This window comes from Xiphophorus couchianus, chromosome 2 (genome assembly GCF_001444195.1).
Source record: "Xiphophorus couchianus chromosome 2, X_couchianus-1.0, whole genome shotgun sequence".
Taxonomy (NCBI): domain Eukaryota; kingdom Metazoa; phylum Chordata; class Actinopteri; order Cyprinodontiformes; family Poeciliidae; genus Xiphophorus; species Xiphophorus couchianus.
The window spans coordinates 23,778,450-23,801,100 of record NC_040229.1 but is presented as its reverse complement, the minus strand read 5'-3'; the positions used below and the strand labels follow the sequence as shown (position 1 = coordinate 23,801,100).

Genomic DNA, 22,651 nt, shown 5'->3' with positions numbered 1-22,651 from the left:
TAATGATTTTAAACCAGAGTCATTACGCAGTATGTTTATCTCTTACTCACAGGGGGGCATTCTCCTGAAAGACTGTCATGTATTTACCTTTAGTTTTTATTGTATATGTTGACGTTAACATGCAATAAAATGCGAAAAAAATATCTGATCATTTTTTCATGCAAATACATGAGAGTGAGTGAAACAAATATTTGTTGTTTTTATTTTTTTTAAATGGACACACTGTAGGTCAGACTGGATTGAATTCCCTAAACAAGGGCAATATTTGACAATAAATGTCAGGTCTGAGTAAAACCATTTATATGCAATTTATAATAAATCTGTAGCATTAACTTTGAGAACCAGCTGAGGGAGAGAGACAGTCATTTAAGGCACGACAGATCTTTACAGTGAATAGAAGTCAGACCCGAACCAGCAAGTCACAAACTTTTTCCCTGATAAGCTGCAGCAGAAACAGATCCATCACGCTCCAAAAATCTGGACAGAAGAGGATGCTTGTCCCCGCTTGATCCACCATCTAGTCATGCACACTTGGCCGTCGGCAGGCAGAAGGCCAAGGTGGAGGGCGGCACCAGGATGTCTGTGAAGATGGGCCGGTATCCGGCTGGAAGGGGGGGGGCGCTCTGCTCCAGCAGGTCCAGCACGGCCCATCGGATGTCCCTGGAAACGTCTCCACGGACGTCCAGCAGCACAGACACGTGCTCCTCACTGAGGGGAGACGAGGACACGGCGTGTAAAATGTTTGAAAGTTCAAACACACTGATGGTTTTGCAGATGATTTTGTGCTGAATGAGTTTTAGAAGCAGATAGTTACAAGACATGGTGTTAAAAACAAGCTGTTTGTTTAGACTAAGTCAAAATAAAAACTAAGTAACCCAAAAATCCCAAAAAAGTTTCAAAACAGGTTTTAATTGAAAGATATCTTAATAATTTTCACATTTCCGTCTGTCATGTCGATATAAAACTTTTCTTTCTTCCGCTTTTGCTCACAACGTTGCTTCAGTGATGTTTGCAGACATTTCTGTCACAGCTGGTCAATCAGGCTAACATGTCGAGTTTGACGGAAGCATTGCAACACTTTAGTTTTTTGCTTTTTCACCCTTCCTTTAGCAGATCTGTTGCCATGCCATGTTACATTTATTTAAGAGCAACAGCCAGCGTGCCACATACAAGCCATCACACTACGAACATGAAGGTTTGTGGAAGATCGGTTCTGCGTATGGCTGCATCACTTTGTGTGGGGAAGGGTTACCTGATGTCCGGATATTTGGCAGCAAGTCCAGAAACCTCCAGAGTGAGCATGCCGGGATCTTTGAGACGGATGAAGTCAGCCAGAACGGGGAGCAAAGCCAGAGGATTCACTTCAGGAAGCGACACCTCGCTATCCTGCTGAGACTGAAAAGTGAGTGTCTGGGCTTTATAGACATGAAAGGAATGGGTATCAGACGCTGCTATGTTAAACTTATGCTGTTTAATTAAACTATTTATTAAATTAGAATAATATGGTTAAAAAGTATTAATACTTTTCTAATTTTTTTTATATGATCCTGGGAGAGGCGATGAATCAAGTCTTTTTCTAAGATGCAAATGGCACGCACACTTACTGTTACGTGATGGTGCATTGGTGAAAAAAATAAAATAAACCTTGCCATGAGGAAAGGAGGCTCTGCTGTCCAGTTTCTGTTAAGATGTTTTACCACAATAGTAGAAATAAAGTTAGGATCTCATGTCGTCATGAAAACCAAAACCATGGCAGATCCGATGCTTTTTTATTTTATTTTGAGGTCTGGATGACTATTCAGCACATTATTCCTGTCATTATTGATCTCCAGATCCACAACAACAGTGATATAAAACCCTTACATCGTGATATTTATCACGATGTTCTCTTGAGCATGTTCTCTTGTCTTTCCTATTTAGAAGCGAGGCCTCTGGTTAACATCATACAGCATGAAAATTAAGCCCTTGTAATAAGATAAGTTTATTTTAAGTTTTTTTTGTTGTTTTTTTTTACACACCTTATCTATAGTGGAGGCTGCTGCAAAGGATTCAACTAAAACAGGGCTGTCCAAGTGCTAGACAGCTTCCATCCTGCAACCTTTAAACGCATCTTCCCCAAAAAACATAAATCAAAAGTCCAAATTCTCTCATCAGTCAATCAGCTCTGCAGAGGCCTGGTAACGATCTATTCTTTTGATTCAGGTGTTTTAAGGTAGCGATGCATCACTGAATCTCACTGATTGTGCATAAAAAGAGATGGCTAATGAAATAACTGAATATCCTCACCAGGCTGTGGAAGACTTCTCTGAGCAGCTGGTCGTCCAGGATCATCTGCTGGGCCAGCTGCCTCCTCTCCTCGCTGCTCCGACACACCAGCTTCTTCTGCATCAGGGCCCGGACGTACTCCACCACCATCAGCCACTGGGCCTCCTCCTGCAGCCGCTGCAGCCACAGGGAGCAGGACGGGGTTATGACGCGACATATGCACAGTAAATTTCATCCTGCCACAGCAAACAACTGGGTCGTTCTAATACATGTATGAGACGTATGTTAATCTTTTTTTTTTTTTTGTCACCTGTTTTTTATATTGGCCAGAAAGGGTCATTCTGACCTCATCCGTTGAGATAATTTTCTTGTATGTTTGCTGTTTCTCTCTTATGGATCGTGTTGAAGTAACGGCTTTCTTTCAAAAATTGTTCTGTTCAACACTTTTTTCTTGAAGTCCAAATTTGGAGTCTACAGCTAAAAGTTGCCCTTTCAGGTTCTCCCACCTGAGCTGTGGATCCCTGCAGCTCCTCCAGAATGACCAGGGGCCTCTTGGCAGCTTCTCTGATTAATGTTTTGGCCTCAGAGGTGGACTCGGAGCAAAAACTGGCCCTGGTGTTTTTGGCCCTGGTGGCTCATCATGAATATTTACACAATATGCATGTAGGCATTTGTGGGACAGGCGGCCACAGTGTCACAATTCCCATCAAAGAAACACTGCTAAACGTGTATTTTTGGTGTTTTATGAAATATAGTGCTTATACTGTTTTAAAAACCCATAATCAGATCATATAAAAATATGTAAAATAAAGAGCTCCTCTGTTTTTTAATGTATAAAAAGCAGAGAGAATTTCACTGGTTGTACTTCTCTGATTACCAGTGATAAATCATCTGTTTCCACAAAACTATGTTTCACTAATATTACATGATAATAATAAGCGGCAACATCTGCAAACTGTAACCTTATATCTAAGATATTTTGGACACTTCCACCTTAGTATTGTCATTTTGTGTTGTTTTTGACTGCGTGCTGCGTCTGAGATTAAGTTGCTGGACTTATGTCAATTTACCTCATAAAATCCAAATGAAGATTGGCATTGCAATTTAACAAAATGTTAAAGCACTGACTTCTTCTCAAAGCAAAAGTCTGCCGAGTGATTTTTAGTCACCTGCCGGCAGGGCGGCCGCACTCGACCGTACAAGTCCAAGTGACTTTCCAGGACGCTGCACAGTTTCGGGACGGGATCTCCCTGGACCAGCCAGGGTCGGGTCAGCAGGCCGGGGAGGAAGGGCTGAAGCTCCAGCAGCAGCTGATCCATCACCAGTCGACACGCTCGCCTCACCGCCCGGTCCAGAGCTGCCAGAGGGTTGGGGGGAGTCCGAGAGAACATTCCTGAAAAGCGGGACAACTGCTGCTGCTGCAGGCTCTCCGTGGACTTTCTACATTGAGCACAAGACGATGCTGAACTGAGAAGTGTTGAGTATTAAGATGATGGGAAGGGTTGCGATCAGAACACGTCTTACTTGAGGATGATGCAGTTGCTGATGGAGGCCAGCAGGTAGTGGAGGTAGAACTTGTTTTTGTTGTTGGTTGGATCCCTGCGGTGCTCCTTCCCATATTCAACCAGAGCTTCCCGGAACCTGAAAGTTGCATTAAAACGTGCATTTCCTTGTTTATGCAAAATAAGACATGGTTTTAAATCGGTAATACATGACAAGAAGAACAAGAAGAAGGCTAGATAAAAGTATCAAACAGTTTTATGACTGCTCAGGTAGCCTCTTGTTGAACAACACACCTGTTGAGGAGGTTCTCTACCTCATACAGCCCCATCTGGATGGTCTGATCTCGCAGGGATTCCCCGATCATCAGAGCCACCCGGGCGTTCTCCTCCAGCATCTGGCGGCCGACAAACAGTGACACAAATTATGCAGCCTGAAAACAGCAGGAAGTGTTTTTATATAGCAATAGACACATAGACTTTACAGTAAGCAGATCCTGGGAGTGGATACTGATATAGATAATTATGGTCAAGTCAGCAGGTTATAATTTATCTCCAGCTACATCACAATAAACGGTGTTACTCTACCACTTGTGATCTTTTATTTTCTGCATTGAAACACTATACTGTAGCTTATGTTTGTGCAGAAAACTCACCTGAGTGATGATGGTGGGAAGGCTGGTGTGGTAGAATCCTTCGTGGTCCGAATCCGGCTCCTGATCTCTCTGCCAGTCCTGCAGCTCCACCTGCAGAGCTTTGTGCATCCACTCAGATACACTCTTCTGCAAACCCACAAAAAAAAAAGAAAGAAGGAAATCAATGTGGTGCTTTCCAAAAGTGTTCATAGGACTTGAGCTTTCATATTTTGTCACATTACACTGGACTTTATGGGATAATATTGCGACGGAAAAGAGTATTTTGTATTTTCAATTACTTTTACTCAAAAGCAGACATGCATGAACCTATTTACTACAACACAGGCTTTTAAAGAGAGTGACTCATATCCTGCTCTTGTTGCTGAGAATAGATAATAAATTATCTAGACCTAGGAAAAACAGAACAAAAAACATTTAAAAATGCAGGAAATTGTATGTTTTTTTAAATATATATATAAAAATGCAACTGTTTTTATGAGTTGTGTAAGAAATAACTTAATGATAACTTCACTACAAAAACAAAACCACTTTGTTTGGTATTATGCAGGTAAAAAAAAAATAAAAATAAATAAAATAAAATAATTTCTGAATTTCCAATTTAAAAGATATTATGCTCTGTGGCCCCCTGTGTTTTGTTTAATAGGTATTTAGACCCAACAATAATGAACTAGACAATTTTGGTCCATGTTTCTAAAAATGTACACACCTCCTTATTATAGGCTATAAAAGACTAGACTGGGACAGAAGTTCACTTTTCCACAATAACTAAAGACGCAGCCAGAGATATTTTGAACCAGACAACCAACCATTCTTAATGGGAAAACCCATTCATCATTTTCATCCACTTCTCAACTATGTGCCGTTTTGTATTGGTCTGAGGCTGTAAAAAGAAAATTACGTTCTGCAGAGGATTTTGTTTCTCCTGCTTAGAATATTTGGAATTTGTTGGATATGTATTTTAGATCTTTTGCAATGATGCAGCATCTGAAGCTTCTCATTAAGTCTGCAAAAAACCGCCCGCACCTCACCGGGGCAGAGTTGTATTCTGAGTAAAGTTGAAGAAGCGATTGTGATCGACTCACCCGGACACTCTGCACGTATTTGCTCTGCAGCTGCTCGACGCCCTCAATGGAGATGAGCGGTCCCAGCTGTGATCTGTCCAACTCTGTGACCAGCTCTGGATGTCCCATCATATCTGGGCTGCCAACAAAACTAACCGTTTAACGTCCGCCATATCTGGATACTGGGCTTGATTATTCACGGTAATGCTATAATGCTTCATGACGCAGACCTAATATGGGTTGGGAAGGTAAATTTCTTTGAATATTGCTGTGAACTCTTGTTGCCACCACCATCAGTATCGTGTCAACTCCGTCATGCACTGTCAACTCAATCTGATGAACTTTATGTTTTTTGTTTTAAATAATATTTCTTTTGTTTCTTGAGAAGCACTTGTCTGTAAAACTGAGTAAAAATATAACTAAAAGGGTCATTAAAAAAATTATTTTATATTTATTTTTGTCAGATGGTGATGACAAAGTTCTGGGTCCGGTCCATTAAACTGAATTAAATTTATTCAAAAAATGTTGCAACTGGGATCCTGCACGTTGGCATCTTTACATTTCCAAAACATTAATTGTCATATTTCTATACATAAGCTTGGGGGATAATTTTTAAAAATTTGGGTAAAATTTAAACCCGTTTTGTCCCACTTCTCAAGAATCACCGAAGATACCAACATTCATGTCAAACTGCAGGATAAACAGACGGGGATTCATCGTCAAAGTGTCGGTTTTGAGACTCACCTGTTGTAGATGTGCAGCACCCAGTTGAGCACGGCAAATATTTCACCGCTCTCCAGATCCCAGCTGCTAACCTAGGCCACAATTAACACTTAGATGTGGAGGAGTTTTCACACAACGATGAAAACAAAATGTTTAAACTCCACTCTGTCCCTGAAGACGTGAAAGTGTGTGAATCAAAATATGAACGTAAGTCGAGACTAGAGCGACATACTGTATCTGCAGAACAACTTTAATAATTAAGCTTTTGGTGTAACGCTTTCATCAAAATCAGCATAAATAAATCTGCAATTAACTGATAAACTATGACAAAAAATAATACAGAACAACCACATGAAGATGTCAACAAACAACAAGGTTTCACCAGGGTTCCTACATATTTTCCAGGATAAAATTCCCATTTTAAATTAAAATTTCAAGATTTCTTTCTTCCTGGACATTTTGGTTAAAAGTATTAATCTGGAACGGTCTTGGATATTCACTGGGTCTTGTAATTATCTCTAGGTTTCACAGATAATGAAAAAATGAGGTCATCTATCTACTTTTCTTACATCTGGAGTCATCTAGATTTGACCAACTGTCAAGTTGGTTGATAAGAAATAATATATTGAAGATAAATGTTGTTTTTTTAAAGCACATTAGTAACTACATTTGGTTTTTAAATGAACAACAAAGAGCAGTTTTATGGCTTTGTTGTGCATTTTATAGGCAGGTTACGAACCTCAGGCCTAGCAGGTAGTAAATGTGCATCTGGATGAGTCTTTATTTATTCAGTAAGTCAAAAAACAAAAATACTAATAAATGTTAAAAGTAAGGTGTGATATGGCAAATCAATGAAAGTCATGTCGAGTCAGCATACATCAGTGTGGAAATCAAATTGTTTTTCAAGGATTATTCAACTTTTGTTCATCAGAAAACAGAAGGAGAAAGTCTCTCACGGCTGTAGATGCAATAGTACGCGAGTCGTGAAGCCCAACACCACTCACAATTCATTAAACATCGCTGACCTGCGCCAGGTGAGTCTGTAAACAGCGGTGGCTGGCTCTCAGGTAAGCTGCAGTCAGCTGGTAGTGAGGTGGGACGCAGTGCTCCAGCAGGTGGCGCACTGTGGCCAGGTCAGCCATGACGGCGTGCTGGAGGGCAGAGAGGTGGCCCGCCAAACCCGGGCCTCGCGTGTGCAGATAGGAAACGCTGCGAAATCGCGCAGAGACCGCCTCCTCTAGTACCTGATGTGGAGGAAGTGGGAGATTTGACAGGCTGGATGTTTGTCATGTGAACCTGAGTTTGTAAACTCACCTGGAAGAAGCAGGCCTTCCAGCAGCGAGGTCTTCCTGCGGGCAGCGGCCTGCCGCCGCCGCCTCTCTCCGCCAGCAGAGCCCGGTCCAGGGCCTCCTCCCGCTCCACTATCCTCACCGCGGACACAAAGGGCGTGGGGTTCTGGCGGGCCAGAGCCAGAGAGCTGCTCACCACGGCCCACAGCTCCTTCCCTGCAGCCACACACCGGGACAGGAAGTCAGTGAAGTGGTTTGAGATCAAACTTCTGGACTTATTTTTTATTTTTCATCCTAGATTATTTCACAAGCTGATTGATACGAGCTCTGTGGTGATAAAAGAGAACGTGCAATTTATTCCTGATCAATCTGCCTGAATAGGAACCATCGACCATCTCACGGAAACAATCCAACATGGTTTGTTTCACTTCCAGTGGTACTGGTACACTACACAAAATGGGTGAAATAAAAAACGAATCTAAATTCTTCAGCTTCCCCACTTATCATTTAGACTGTGGAATCTTGGACACAGTTCAGTTTCCCAAACTCATATTAAAACAGGCATTTAGATGGATAAAGCTGGCTAACATTAAGGCTTTGGAAAATGCCTTCCCAAAACTCCAATCTAAATCCTGTTAAAAATCGGATTAAAATTTGTGAACTATGCTCAGAAGCCGGAAGAAAAGCAAACCAAACTTAAATGAACTTTACTACCTCAGCCAAGAGAAGTTGTCAAATATTCACCCGCTGTTTTGATTATGATAAGGGGTATGTGTATACTGTAGCTATATATATATATATATATATATATATATATATATATATATATGTGTGTGTGTGTGTATTTGAGCCTGTATGTATAATTTTGTATAATCCTTCCACCCCTGAAAACAGGTTCAAAAACATAAAATGAATGAGACATTCATGCCAGTGATCTATGCTTGTTCAAGTCTGTGCGATACTGTATGTAATAGTTAGATAACAATGTGTTAGAGTTGTGTTGTGTTAAATTATTTACCAGACCGGCTGCTGCTAGATGCCTGCTGACCAAAACATTTGTGTAAAAGTAGATGTAGCATTTTCTAATTTAATAAAGTTGAGACTAAAAGTTAAATTCACTCTGTCTGTAGTTTTGTGGAGCGTGAAGGGAAAAGCTACAGCTGCGTCTCCGAGGTGTCCTCACCCAGGGCGTCCACCAGCTGCCCGACTCCAGAGAAATATTTGGCCACCAGCTCCGTGTCCTCGCTGCTGAGTGAACCTCCTGCCGTCCCAGCGGCCCCGTGGAGCTGCCAGAGGATGTCGTCCTGCCAGCGCTCCAGATCCATTAGCCGGGCGTGGGCCTCCAGGAGCCGCCTGGACTCCACCAGACGCTCCGTCTCCAGCACCATGCTCCGTACTGCACACAGCCAGGAAGGGAAGACTGAATGTTAATCTCAATAATAGCGTCTCAGGAAGTGAAAAGCTTCTGCACAACACTGGCATTGAATCCTGTGTCAAACTACTGTGGGGTGAGCTCCAGTAACACGGCACTTGTGTGTTTTGGAAATGCCTTTAATGCTTTTCCCTTAAGCCATGTGTCAAACTCGAGGCCCGTGGGCCAAATCCGGCCCACCATATGTTTTTATGTGGCCCTCTAGATTCTAGACTAAACATCAAGTGTGCTTAAATATTATGTTATCAATCAAATTAATGCAGTTTTATCTGTTTAATGCCAAATTATATCAATCAGTCCCTCCAGTTTCTTGAGAATTATTCATAATTGGGAGTTTATTGTAGATTTTTCTCAAAAACTTATTTGCTTATACTAAACAGCTGCCTCAGCCTTAATTAATGTCAGATTACAGTCCATGATCTGTACGAGTAATAAAAAGTTGCATTTACAGTTACTTTTAAGTGCAAATATCGCAAATATTTCCTAATTAGTACCACAAACGCTTTCATTTTTATTGCAAAAAATCACAAAATCCTAGAGGGACTAAAAAGATTTTCAGTAATATTGTTCAATTTTAAGAATTCATTGATATTTTAACAGTTTGTGAACATGTTTTATCAATACATTCTGGCACAACCGGCCCTTTAAGAGCATTCGCGATGAGTTTGACACCCCTGCCTTAAGGGGCTTCATATAAAAATGTAATGTAGCACTGGTGTCTTGCAGTAAGAAGGTCCTGGGTTCAAATCCCAGCCCGGGGTCTTTGTTCCCAGCCCTGGGTATTCCAGTTTCCTCCCAAACACATGACTGGTTGCTTAATTGGCATCACTAAGTTGTTGTTAGGTGTGTGTGGCTGTCCCTCATACTGAGCATGGCTCTAGTGACGGCGGAGAGGAGAACCAGAAGAACCTGGTTCAGTTCAATACTTGGTTAAATCTATTAAACTGAGGAGCAACCACACATTTCATGTCCCTGTCAACAAACCACTGGCACAGTTTTAGGTCAAAATTAGACTAGTCTTCACATCAGAAATAGAACAACAAATTTTATTTGGTTGGTTTTCTGAATAAACCTGGTGTTCGGTTCATTCCTCTTTATCCTATTCAACAAACAGCTTTAACCCTCAGTATGATTCTCCCACCAGCATGTTTGATATTCAGGGTTGTTTGGGTTTGAAATATTCACCTGGACTCGTCCACACAAGTCCAGGTGGCCAGCCAGTGTCTCATCTGATGTTCTGATGTTTATTTAATAATTAAGTTATTATTGGTCATTCTTGTGTAACGTTGCTGCCTCTTGGCCAGGAGTCCCTTTATCTCAATGGGACTTTCTGGGTTAAATAAATGTAAAACAAATAAAGCAGTAACTTTTCCCAGGATGGTATTTGGTTTGTCCATGTCAGCCGCTGCACATTTCTGGTCAGCCTGAAGGTGTTGATCTTTCTATTTTTCTTGGTTCAAGGCCTAACAGTTTAGTTGATGATGATTTCATGCCTGAACTCCCTAACTAATTCTCCTTCCTCCAAAGCGAATCATAAATGTTGATTTTTATGATCATTAAAGCTGAAAAAAACAACAGCAGCTTAGTAAAGATTTCATGGCACATATACCCCATGACGAGTGTGTGTGGGGGTGTGTTTGTGTGTAAGCTTCGGACCAGTACTGTAAGACAATATTTCTGCACAAGCAGCGCAGCCACACGGCGGCTTGGAGCTTCTCACTGGCGTAAAGTCGAGGCAGGTTGCTGACGGTGGTGAAGAGCTGGCGATGGTCGACCGAAACCTCTCTCAGCTTCTCCAGAGACGCCAAGCAGTCTGTGTTTCCATCCGACTCCAGTCCTGCTTCCTTCAGGGTGAGCGACACCTCCCTCAGCTCGTCCCGGGCCTCCCGCAGCTGCTCCAGGCCCCAGCCGACCCCCTCCAGGTACGACTGAACCATCGACTGGAAACAAATCATCCCAGCAGGTCGGGTTAGCTTTTAAAGTGGTATCATTCGACAGGGCTAAAGACTTTTTACAAAAATTCTTTCCTTCAGACTGTGGTCACTTTATAGCTTATTGTCAGACCTTGGAAGATTTTAGAGGAAGATTTAATCAAAACGACACAATTTGCTGAATTTTTCAGGGTTAGAGTTTGTGAAATGTACTGAAAGCAACATTTTCAACCAGCTGGATTGTTGCAGTGTCCTGGAATATATTAGGTAATCAAAGGACGGTCTTTCAGAATCTGTGTCAAGTCTTTAATTTATTTGATTTCAAAACATATATAATACATTTCTAATACTCTACTACTACTTTCTTTGCCCACTTCCCTGATTTTTGCATATAATGTTGTCACAGTCAAGTACAAGAACTGAATTGGAAATGAGGGACAAAGTTCAAAGCATCAAAAGACCTTCACACACTTTGAAAACTGATGACATGGACTGCTTTAAGACATTATAAATATGATGATGCGCCATTTTGGTTCTCTCTGACCTTCAGTCTGGTGTGGATGGAGGCCGTCCTCTGGCTCTCTCTCTTCTTGTACTGGCTCAGTCGCTCCAGATGTTCGGGCCGACAGAAAACTCCAGACGCCCACTTCAGAGCAGCGCCGCGGGCCAAGCACTCTGCCCGCTCCACCTCTGGCCACACAGCAGCCTCTGGTTTTAAAGAAGACACACACACACACACACACACACATATAGGAACGTGAATGCCTTTAGCTGCTCACAGATGTAAAATCAAGTTGTGTTTCTGGTTGAAATGTGGGTTTTTCTTACAGAACCTTGTGGAAGTATTCATACCTTTTGCACTTTGTCACATTTTGTCAAGCTGTAACCGGTTTTGAAGCTATTTTGTTGGGATTTTATGCATCGGACTGAAACAAAAGTGTTGCACAGCAGCGTCAAAATGTTCCATAAATATATCCCGAACAAGTGTGGTGTGCAGATGTATTCAGCCTTCGATACCACTAGATAAAATCCACATAATTCCCACTGTAAAACATGGCTGTGGCAGCATCATACTGTGGGAATGATTGACTTCAGCAGGGACAGAAACCTTTCAGAGGCTGTGAAAGAGTCAGGGATGGGACAGAGGTTAACCACAGCATGACAACTCCAAATACTGTACTTCATTAGAGTCTTAGATCTAATGTGTTAGAACGGCCTAGTCAAAGTCCACACCTAAATACAATTCGTAATATTTGGAAAAACCTAAAAATTGCATTTATTCAGAGCCAGAAATACTTTGGAAAGAAGAAGATCAAATTTCATATTCTAGATGCTGGTAGAAACCAAACCCCGAATATCTGGAGTTACTGTGAATAATCTGAAATGAGCTGAAAACAAATGCATGCCACACCTTTCAGATTTTGAGTTGTAAAAGTGCTTTGAAACCAATGCATATTCAGCCTCACAACTGTGCTCCACTTTGTCGGTTTATCTCAGGAAAATACGCTGAAAGGTTTGTGGCCATAACGAATCTGAAACGTGAGAAAGTTAGAGGGCTGTAAATAGTTTGGCAAAGCACCGAGTTTCTCTTTCTCATGCCAACTTTGTCTTTCCAGATCAAATTGACCCTTAAACCTTAACAGTGGGAGGATTTTATTTTTGATCCTATATGAGAATTAGATTCAAATCTCTATAAATCAGAGCCACAGATCAATCACTCTTGAGCAAAAAGAAAAACGTCCCATCTGGGAACGAACCTCAGAGCACAGCAAATTTAGTTTCTGCAAACGTTTCCTGGAAGCGAAGCTGCAGTTGCAACAGAGATAATGACGCCGGCGATCAAGTTAAACTTCACAAGGACCTTGAATTGGCCGGCTGCAGCTTTTCTGTCATGGGAAAAGGTTGTGCCCTGGACTTAAGGAGCCGTTTGCTCCAATGGGGTTTCAAAGAGACCACGGCATTTTAAACGTACTTCTCAAACTGATGTTTGTCGATAGATGAAAGAGTTTCCCGGCAGAAAACGGCAACGCTTCAGGTCAATTTGGCTGGCAAACCAGAAGTATCTGCAGCCAAACGGAGGTCCGTGAGAAACGCTCTTTAACTTTGTTTTTATGGACGTCTTTAAGAGACGTTTCAGGACTTCATCATAAACAAACCAGGGAACTCAGATATTTGTGTTCTAGATATTGGACATCAGTATTAAAAAGTACAACTTCTTTCTCTTCTATGGTTTAATATATTAGAAGATAATGAAATAACATGGATAGTATGGATGTGCTGTGCTTGGATTTCTGTTCAGGATGTCACAATGCTTCAATCTAATAATGTACTGCTAACATTTGCTTTAACAAGTGATTGTAGGGAACAGATAATGTCTCACTAAATGGTTCATTAATAAACGGAAGACTTCTTAATTACATGGCAGAATCAGCTTTGTTTGCTAAGTGTGCACACACAAACAGGGAATTTGACTTCTCCAATTTGTTCTGTCAAGACTTTAAAATGTAAATTTAAAAGTTTTTTTTTTTTTATCTGTGTATATAAAGTGTTTTTACAAAAAAAAAAAGAAAGAAAGAAAAGGAAGATAAGGTTGAATTATGTCAGTCTGGGAACTCTGCTTAGTGTTCATCACTGAAACAGTCTCGGGGGGAAGAAACTATGTACTGTAAATCCAACCTGGAGGTAAAAGTCTTAGCGGTTTGTGTCCAGGATGTGTGGGGTCTGCAGAGATGCTCACTGTCCTTTTCCTGACCCTACACCTGTACAAGTCCTGCATGGAGGGGAGGTCAGCCCCAAAGATGATCTCTGCAGACCCGATTGTTGGTTATGCATTATTAGCCAGTCTGATTGGCATTTTATCAAATATTTTATATACTTTTATTAAATCAGTAAACACCTAATTAAGTATGTTGTAGTAAAGAATGTGAGGAATAAGGCATGAAAATACATTCATCTCAAGTTACAATATCAACATGTGAATCTAACGATTACATTGGATCTAGCGACGATATTTGAATCAATATTTAACCAATTGGTAATCACATGAATAGATTTGTTGTTCAACAACTGTAGTGGTGCAGAAAGACCTCAGCTCTCAGTTTATCTGTCCATCTACATCCTGATCCATATCCAGTAGATATGGATAAAATAATTATTTCTACAAGTCTAATTTCATTTCTTCTGAAACCTGTGTTCACGAAAGAGACGAATATTAAACAGAAATAGTTAAAACAATTTGATAGGAACCGAACCCTGTGACATTTTTAAATCATCACAGTGTGATGAATCTGCACATTTTAGTTTAAATCGTAGACTTGTTTTTGTTTTTGCTGTTCCTCATTGTCAAACTCACAGCTGAAGGGTTTCTGTATCATATGTTTTCTCCTACATACTATGTTGTTTTTAAGTTATTTAAGTGCCCAAAGGTCTGTATTATTATTATTGTTTTCTTTTTTTTTTCCTGAGAGAAATCTTTATTGGAGCGCCAAGACGGCCGTTGTCTAAAGTAACAGAGAAGCACCCAATCCGTCCTCTGAAGGATCGTAACATAAAGCAAACTGTGAGCATGCAAAAAAATATGGGAGAATATTGACAGTGAGTCTCGCTGCATGATCTGCTTCCTAACGGAGACAAGCTTTATCCAGAGGACAGAGCAGAGGGTCTGCTGACCAGTCCAGGTAGCCTGGATATCATTCCTGATCTGTTCGGTCAATGAGAAGAGGGAGCTCTGCAGCCATTGTGGTCACATGACTGAGCTTCGGTCTGGGGATGCACGTCCTGATTGGCTTTAGCAGGACAACAGCTTCACAAGTGATTCAGTGGAGATAGATGCTGGGTCCAGGTCAGGAAAACAGTTTATGTTAGTCACGAGTGTCTTTGTGCAGATTCTGTTAACGTCTCAGTTACGCCAACAGGCCCGTCTCTGTCTCCGAGGAGGTCATGGGATGCTAGCCGGAGCAAATCTGATGATGCTGAAACGTTGTGAAAAGCAAAACTGCAACACGGTAAAACCACAGAGCTCCACATGACATCTGATGAGCCTAATGTAATCTACCTCTGCAGCGGAGCAGAGCCCAAAGCGAAGCCAGGCAGAGAACAACACAGTCACACACTGATTAAGCCCCAATGACGCTGCTGCTGCTTCTGCATCAGCAGGGAAACAGCCGGGCTGACAACAACTGAACAAACATTACCTGATGCTCAGAGATCCACAGCAAGCTGAAAAGTTACGTGTTCTTACTGATTTATGTAAATATTGTAACTTTCTTATATAGCAACACCAAACATGTCAAAAATACAGTCTCCTGCAAAAAAAAAAAACAACACAACTCTTTTTTTTCCTTCAAGTTTTTCCACATTTTGGGATCTTTTAACTATAAACTTCATTGTATTTTGTTGAGATTTGAAGTGATAGATGATCACAAAGCACATCTAAAAAGCCCCAGAGTGAAAGGATAAATAATGTCATGCAATATGTAGCTCCATATTTATTGAGCATATCCTTTAGACATCTAAGAAAAGTCAAAGAATCTAAGTTTTGAAAATGGTCCAGACTTTCATTTCAGTCCCCAGACCCAACTCTGGTGTCAGCTGAAGTTGAAGCTCCTGTCATCTTTTCTTAAAGCTCTTCAGGCTCGTTGGCACTTTTTTTGTCTGTCATTTATACGGGATCTTTCCCAGGTTGACAATTCAACATTCATCACAAAGGAGTTTAAATTCTGGTCACGAGTTCAAACCAACTATCATGACTATGAAGATCATATTAATTTTGGAGATTTTAATGATTTATTTTAATGAGTGGAATGGCTCTGAGATCAAATCTAAACATATATTTAATGTAATTTATCAGTGATCAGATCAAGGGTGTAATATTTATTTAATCTTAATGACATTTGACTCAAGAATGAGAAACTTTTCCTTTGTGTTTCCACATCAAAACAGTCAAACTTCATTCCTTTAACTCATTTGAAACTTTGTCTTTGAAATGTTCATTAGTCTAAGTTGACAGCTTGTTTTTCAATGCCACTAAATATTAACTTTTCGGAGGGGCAAATGCAAAAAACACACCGCTCCTAAAGTGCAGCGAAACTGACATTTAGCTCAGAGAACAACATTAAAACCGCCTGACAAGTCTGTAATGTTTTCTGAAAATCCTCAACCTGCTCTCAGGGAGTATCATCCATCACTCAGATGGCGATCAATACGCAGTCAGACGCCACAAATCAACGCCTCACTCCCAACCCGTCTCCTCTAGGTATGGCAAAGCACAGTCCATTCATTTCTCTGGCTGAGAAGCAGCACTGCCAGCCCATTTTGTTTATTTCTGCTCAGGGACTTTAGGGAAGTGGGTGTTGGTCATCCAGAAAAAGCTGCTGCTGCTGTCGCCATCGCCGTCTTTACCTTTAGGTTTGTCACCTCCATTCTTCTGGTTCCCAGCTGACATTGAAGTTCAGTTTTCAGCCACCCGTCCGCCCGACGAGACTCCTTCAACCCCCGAGGGCCAGCGCTGAGGGAGCGACCAGTGCGCAACGCAGGCCGGGAAGGCCGAGCAGAGCCGGAGAGGAGGCAGAGGAGGAGAGGAAGGAGAAGAGAGGGTGGAGGAGAGAGGGCGCATATCCATTCTACTGACGGCTTTCCCCTTCACCCCCACCTCACACGCACTCTCTCTCCCAGACACATCCTCTGCCGAGAGGCCGGCAGGAAAGGGAGGGAGCTGAGGGGAAGCAGGAGGAGGGGATTGCTGCTTGGATGATGAGGGGGGAGATAGAGAGAGTGAGAGAGGGGAGGAAGGGACAGGGATGAGGAGCGAGGATGTGTTGCATTCAAGAGCCTGGGTAAAAAAAACAAAAAACCAACAATTTGTAAACCTTTAAATGTGGGAATGACTTCAACAAAGCAGTTTCTATGGATACGAAGGTGATAAATGTAAATAAAGCAGCTTACAAAAGGTTCTAAACTATTTAGTTTTTATGCGTAAAAGTGCATCTGTTCAGTTTAGCTTTGACCTCAGAAGAAGAAAACTCTCGAGGCAGATTGAAGATGATCTGAAGCTTCAGCATCTTAATGAAAAATCAAGTCCAGTGCCAAACCTCTATGCTGCCTTTTCATAGAAAACACATTTAGCCAAGAAATTATGTGTTTATCACTTTATTTATTAGATAAAGTCATTAAAAGAAAGCACTCCTCGCTCAGCTTTTGGGTTCAGCTCGTCTCTTTTCCGGATGGAGTCATTGACCAATCTACATTTTCCTTTAACTTTGGGGTTTTTCCTTCATCTTCTTTACCATAGAAAGTAATAATAGCTCGCTTTACCCTGAGTGTCAACACCATAGGGCATGGTGTTGAGAGCATCATGCTGTGGGAATGTTGTTCTTCTGTAGGAACAAGAAAAATGGGAAGATGGGCAGAGCGGAGGACAAGAAAATCATGTGAGATGCTCCAAAGGAGTCAAGACTGGCTGAACCTAAAGATACAGCAAGAAACAAATGAGATTAAATTCTAACACGCCCATGTGTTAGAATGGCCTAGTCAAAGCCCAGATCTAAATCCAACTGTTAGTACTTACCATTTGCAGCTCACAGTTTATGATCCAATTCACTAATCCATGATGAATATCCAATCAAGACCAACAGATTACATATAATTCAACCAAATATATTCAAAATCAATAACATTCAATGGAGTTTGGTTCAAATTATAATAATAATAAAATACAATGTTGAATTCAGTTTACCATGAGAACTGGTAAAATAAAAAGAGGAAGAAATCAACCCAAATAAACCAAGTCAGAAGTAATGAGTTCACTGCAAAAACACAAAATCTTGACATGTTTTTCTGATCTAGCTTCTGGTTTAAATATTTATAATATGATAAAAGACAAAACTAACTTTTCAGTTTGTTTTAAGTCAATAAAATAAATAATATTCCATAGCCAGATTATTTCATTTATGACATGGGAAAAAATTCTTGTTATGGTATGTTTTCATAATTTTCATTTAAACAAGCTCTGGTAGTTTTGTCTCATTTCCAGTGTACTAAGACTTTTGTACTAGACCAAAAATCCTGCTGCGTTTTTGCAGTGTAGCTGACTTTGCAGCCCCTCCTCCTCTTTGGCAAACATGTGGTAGCAGCAGCAGCACAGCTGATCGTATCAACACATTAAATGTGCAGCAGTGGAACATACCGAGCATGCAAAATATACACTGCTCAAAAAAATAAAGGGAACACTTAAACAACACAATATAACTCCAAGTACATCAAACTTCTGTGAAATCAAACTGTCCACTTAGGAAGCAACACTGATTGACAATCAATTTCACCTGCTGTTGTGCAAATGGAACTTTGTACAGAACAAAGTATTCAATGAGAATATTTCTTTCATTCAGATCTAGGATGTGTTATTTGAGTGTTCCCTTTATTTTTTTGAGCAGTGTATTTCCAGCACGACGCTGACAGTAAACTTCCCAGTTTCTTTCAATCCTAAGGAATGTTTTTGAGGTTTTGCCCTTCAGCAGCAGCAGCAGCCCTTAAAACACATAAATGTCCCAGCAGACCATGAGGAAAACAATCAGGTGGTGGCACAAGCAATGGGAGGGGTGGATGTGATGTTGTACAGGACCTTCTGGGAGACTGGGAGTCTCCCATACTAGTAAAGGGAAAGCAGTTACTGGAAAACCCAATATATAATGTATAAGTCATTAGTCTACGCCCATAGTAACTGAAGGGAGGACACAAGACTTAATGGAGACTGTAATGATATCACCGAAAGAGTTCACAAACTCTTACTGGACGATCTGCTGTTGAAGCAGAATTATACCACACGTCTTCAGGCACCAAAATCATAATCTGCAGCTGTTTGATGGAGACCGGCTTATTCTGCCGCGCAAAGTTTGATTCGTTTCAGAGCAGTCGAGCTCGGCTGTCCACAGCTGCAGCTCCGGAGGAGCAGCAGCTGAACGACGTGCGATGGCAGAGTCGGACCGTCAGCTTTCAGAGCAGCACTCAAGGTTTCAGCAATGAGAGGTGAACTGTTTTGAGTAAGAACAAGGCGCTGACAAAAGGAAAGAGTTCAATTTGGGTATCAGTAGTTCAGCTAATAAAATATTCAGCGACACTTTATTAGACTGACATGACACTGTCATAAATTGACATAAAAATGACATACCAGCTGTCAGGAACATGAAGGAGTCTTGATTATCGTATGACTGTTGTCAGATAGTGTCATTCGGTAAATATTGACATTTTAAATGCAAACTTGACTCTTTTAATGAAACTTTTAATGGAATTTTGCTTTTAAAAAATTCTGAAATTACTGAATAATGCACAGTTGATATTTTTGAGTGACTTTTAATGCAACTTTTAGTTCTACATTACATTAAAGGTGTCATTTACTAAATGACACTTCATGACAACAGTCCTAAACATTCATGAAGACTCCTTCATGTTTATAACAGGTTTTATGCCATATTTATAACAATGTCATGTCATTGTTATAGAAGGTGTAGAAGAAACACTGAAACAAGAGATATTGCTCATTAAATAAGGAAGTTTTATGCACGCCCCTTCAACTAAAGTGTTACCAAATGATCTCTTCCAAAATGACTCAAACATTGGGCAGATAACCACCTACACAAAACCTGTCGTGACGTAACAAAATAATAGTTATATTTAGTTAAGATTGAATATTCTGAAAAAACAAGTGGCTCAAAGGGCTGAATGACATTTTTCTCTGCCAGTTTTTCACTGGTTTATTCTCCATTTTCCCCACAACTCCATATTCATGCTGTGATGGCTTTATGTCGTCTGTTTGGGCCGCAGGTTTAGGATTTTCTCAGTTTCTATCCCGGATGGGGTCACTGAGATTAACTCTGCACAACATCCTTGTTTTTTCTTTACCACAGAAAATACTCCTACCCAGTGCTTCTCCAGCCACCAGCAGCAGATGGCAAATAAAACCCAACTTCTGCCAAAACCTTTTGTTTCTACCCGTTAAAACGAGTGGTTCCTCCCTACTGTCGCCACATGCTTGCTCAGGATGAGGGATTGCTGTGAAGTCAATGAGTTGTGGGAGTGGGCTGCACCACAGTAAACTGGATTTGAACTGAATTTCAGTCCTACTGGATTCTATAAAGCTGAATGTGAACTGGATTTTTTCATTAAGTCCACTGACGTTGCACTTGTATCATTATTAAATAAAACCTACCAAAATCCGGCACAGTGATGTGATAAAAAGTTAATTTTTCTGTTCGTCCAAACAGGGAGGCACTTCTCCTTCCACAAATCTCTTATTTGTGGATCCTTCGTTTCACCTCCTGTGTTGTTGCCACATAGAAAGAGCGTCCCTCGCCTCCACGCACAGAACAGAGTGGAGCAGAGCAGGATGCTGAGGACGGCGTATTCCTGCCCGGGTGGAACCACATGGACCCGGACAACAAGGCCGCTGACCGACTGGCTGGACTCCATTCGAGTGTTTCCTCTCATCTGGGTCTCAGCTACTCTTCACCATTAGGGTCCAACAAGAAAATCAAGATTTAGAGTGAAGATGTAGTTTAGGATTCAAATTAAAAAATGTCTCAGAAAAACATTTCTGCTCGGGGAACAAACCTGCGTTTGTTTCTGTCGGTGTAGAAGAAACATTGAAACAAGAGATATTGCTCATTAAATAAGGAGCAACTGCTAAGCATAGGCAGGATGCAGCTTTCAGAAACTGCAAGAAGACATTACAGAGTCCTATTACATTACAGCGGCCATCTTGCTGCTGAAGCATTTTGGCTCAATACGGCTCACGTTACTACATTTCTGCAACCCTCAATAATTTGAAACTGGAACAGGAACCAGATCTTCCGATTACCCGGGTCGTCCCCTGTGGACCCAACAGTTTCTGCCCTTGAGGCAGACGCTCATTCAACATCAAGACTGCTGATAAAAGTTTACATTATTGCAACTGTTCAAATTGAGCTTTTCTTCCCAAATGGTTTTTGTCTTTTAATTCTCAGGCTGGTTCACCTAACAGGGAGACATTCCTCTCCACAATCACCCTGTATGTTTGGTCAGAGATGAAACGTTATAAAATACAACAGGACATAATTGGAAAATGGAAACTATGTAAAAACAAGGTCACTGCCAACGGAGCAACAGCACTTGCCCTGGTTTGTAACTTTCAAAATGGATGCTTCTGGTGAAGCAACACTTAATTATGAACCTAACACACACACAAAAAAACATTAAGAGTATTTCACAAACAAGAATTTTAGATCTACTGTAAAAGGATTTTTTTTCCCACTGTTCAAAAGATCAAATGGTTAAAAATTATGTAGCGCTTTAATTATACCAACCACACCAAGCAGCTTAGTCAGCCACCCAACCGTTCACGTTTGTGCACCAGTGCACAGCTCAGTAGGCGACTTGGGATTCAGTTCCTTGCCCAAGGGAACATCAACATGTGACAGGAGAGGAAACATGAAATTAAATTCATAACACTGCAAAACGACCATTCTCCCCACTAAACTTGTTTTAGAGAGGAAACTAAACCGGTGTGATTTACATGAGTTTAATGTCATGAAGTAAAAATCTGTCCCAGCTGTGTGAGGCGTTTCTGTGCCACTGGAAAGCACAGCTGCTGAAAACACCAGGGTTGCCCCGCCCAACACAGCTGAATAGGTGTAGCCCCCCTCCCCTCCTTGTTGTCATCACCTTAGATTTAATGACGCCCAGCAGCACCTCCACCCAGAGGAGCGAGCAGGAAGTCTAATTCTAGACCACTTCCTGTATGACATTCCTGACCTGAGCCGCCTTCCTGTCAGACTCTTGCAGGCTCAGAATGTGGAGCAGAGCTTCAGTTTTAGTTGGCACGACATACAACACACTGCTACTCAGGTGTGAAAGAAACAAACAAGAGAGCAGGAAATATTTACCTTTCCTGTTGATACTGAAATGACTTTACATTAAAGCAGAAACTATACACCAGTAAAATGTCCTACAAAAGCATAAATACAGCTTCAGCTTCTTATTTTGTTGTATTACAAGCAGAGAAATCAATGGATTTGATGCAAAGACCTACAGCTCAGGTGGAAGACCGTCAACAGGACAACCATTAGTCACAGGCGTGACAAATCTGGCATTGACTGATGAATTTTAAGAAAAAAAAGTGACAAGAAGTCCACATTAGGGAGACAGCAAATGTGAAATGAGACACCTTAATCATTTGTGACCAAAACTAAGATTTCTGGCTTGCACATGCACCACAGGACACAACTATCCCACTGTGAAACCTGGCGGCAGCAGCATCATGCTGTGGGGTTATAGACAGTGAAGCTGCAGGAAGGGAGGTGGAGATGAATGCAGGATATTTCAGGAGGAAAACCTGCTAGAAGCTTCCATGAAACTGGGCAGGAAGTTCGCCAGGCAGAGCTGAAACAGAAAGGTTTAGACTCATTTTTATACTGTCCTAGTCAAAGTCCAGACCTAAATCCAATGGAGACGCAACGCTAAGTAGCTCCTATGTGGAAAGCTGGTAGACGTAACTCCACGGCGACGCAACACCATAATGAAGCTGGAGTTAAATGTAAAGTGATTTTAAAACATTAAACTGTTCAGTTTTTAAATTTGTAAAAGGTTTTCCAAAACCTGCATCATTTTCCCTCTACATCCTAATTATTCCATCACAAACTTTGTGATAAAATATCTGGACGTTTGATGTGAAACTTCACCATTCAAGAAAGAATATTTTTGCAATGCACTGCATTCAAACTTAGCGATATTTGTGTTTTTCATGCCAGATTTAATCATCCAAGCCA

At 41.1% G+C, this 22,651-nt stretch overlaps 1 protein-coding gene across 1 annotated transcript; it reads right to left on the bottom strand.

The window, feature by feature from the left end:
* Positions 1–179: 179 nt before the first annotated feature.
* Positions 180–16,597, bottom strand: exoc3l1 (exocyst complex component 3-like 1). Its single transcript, XM_028043397.1, has 15 exons — positions 16,257–16,597; positions 11,401–11,564; positions 10,646–10,865; positions 8,677–8,889; positions 7,519–7,709; positions 7,230–7,448; positions 6,226–6,296; positions 5,503–5,620; positions 4,421–4,546; positions 4,062–4,162; positions 3,790–3,906; positions 3,435–3,705; positions 2,287–2,442; positions 1,253–1,395; positions 180–708 (listed from the first exon to the last, which is right to left on the bottom strand). Exons 1-15 carry the CDS (start codon positions 16,297–16,299, stop codon positions 522–524), a joined length of 2,340 nt encoding a protein of 779 aa, XP_027899198.1. The 5' UTR covers positions 16,300–16,597; the 3' UTR covers positions 180–521.
* Between the last annotated feature and the right edge of the window lie 6,054 nt (positions 16,598–22,651).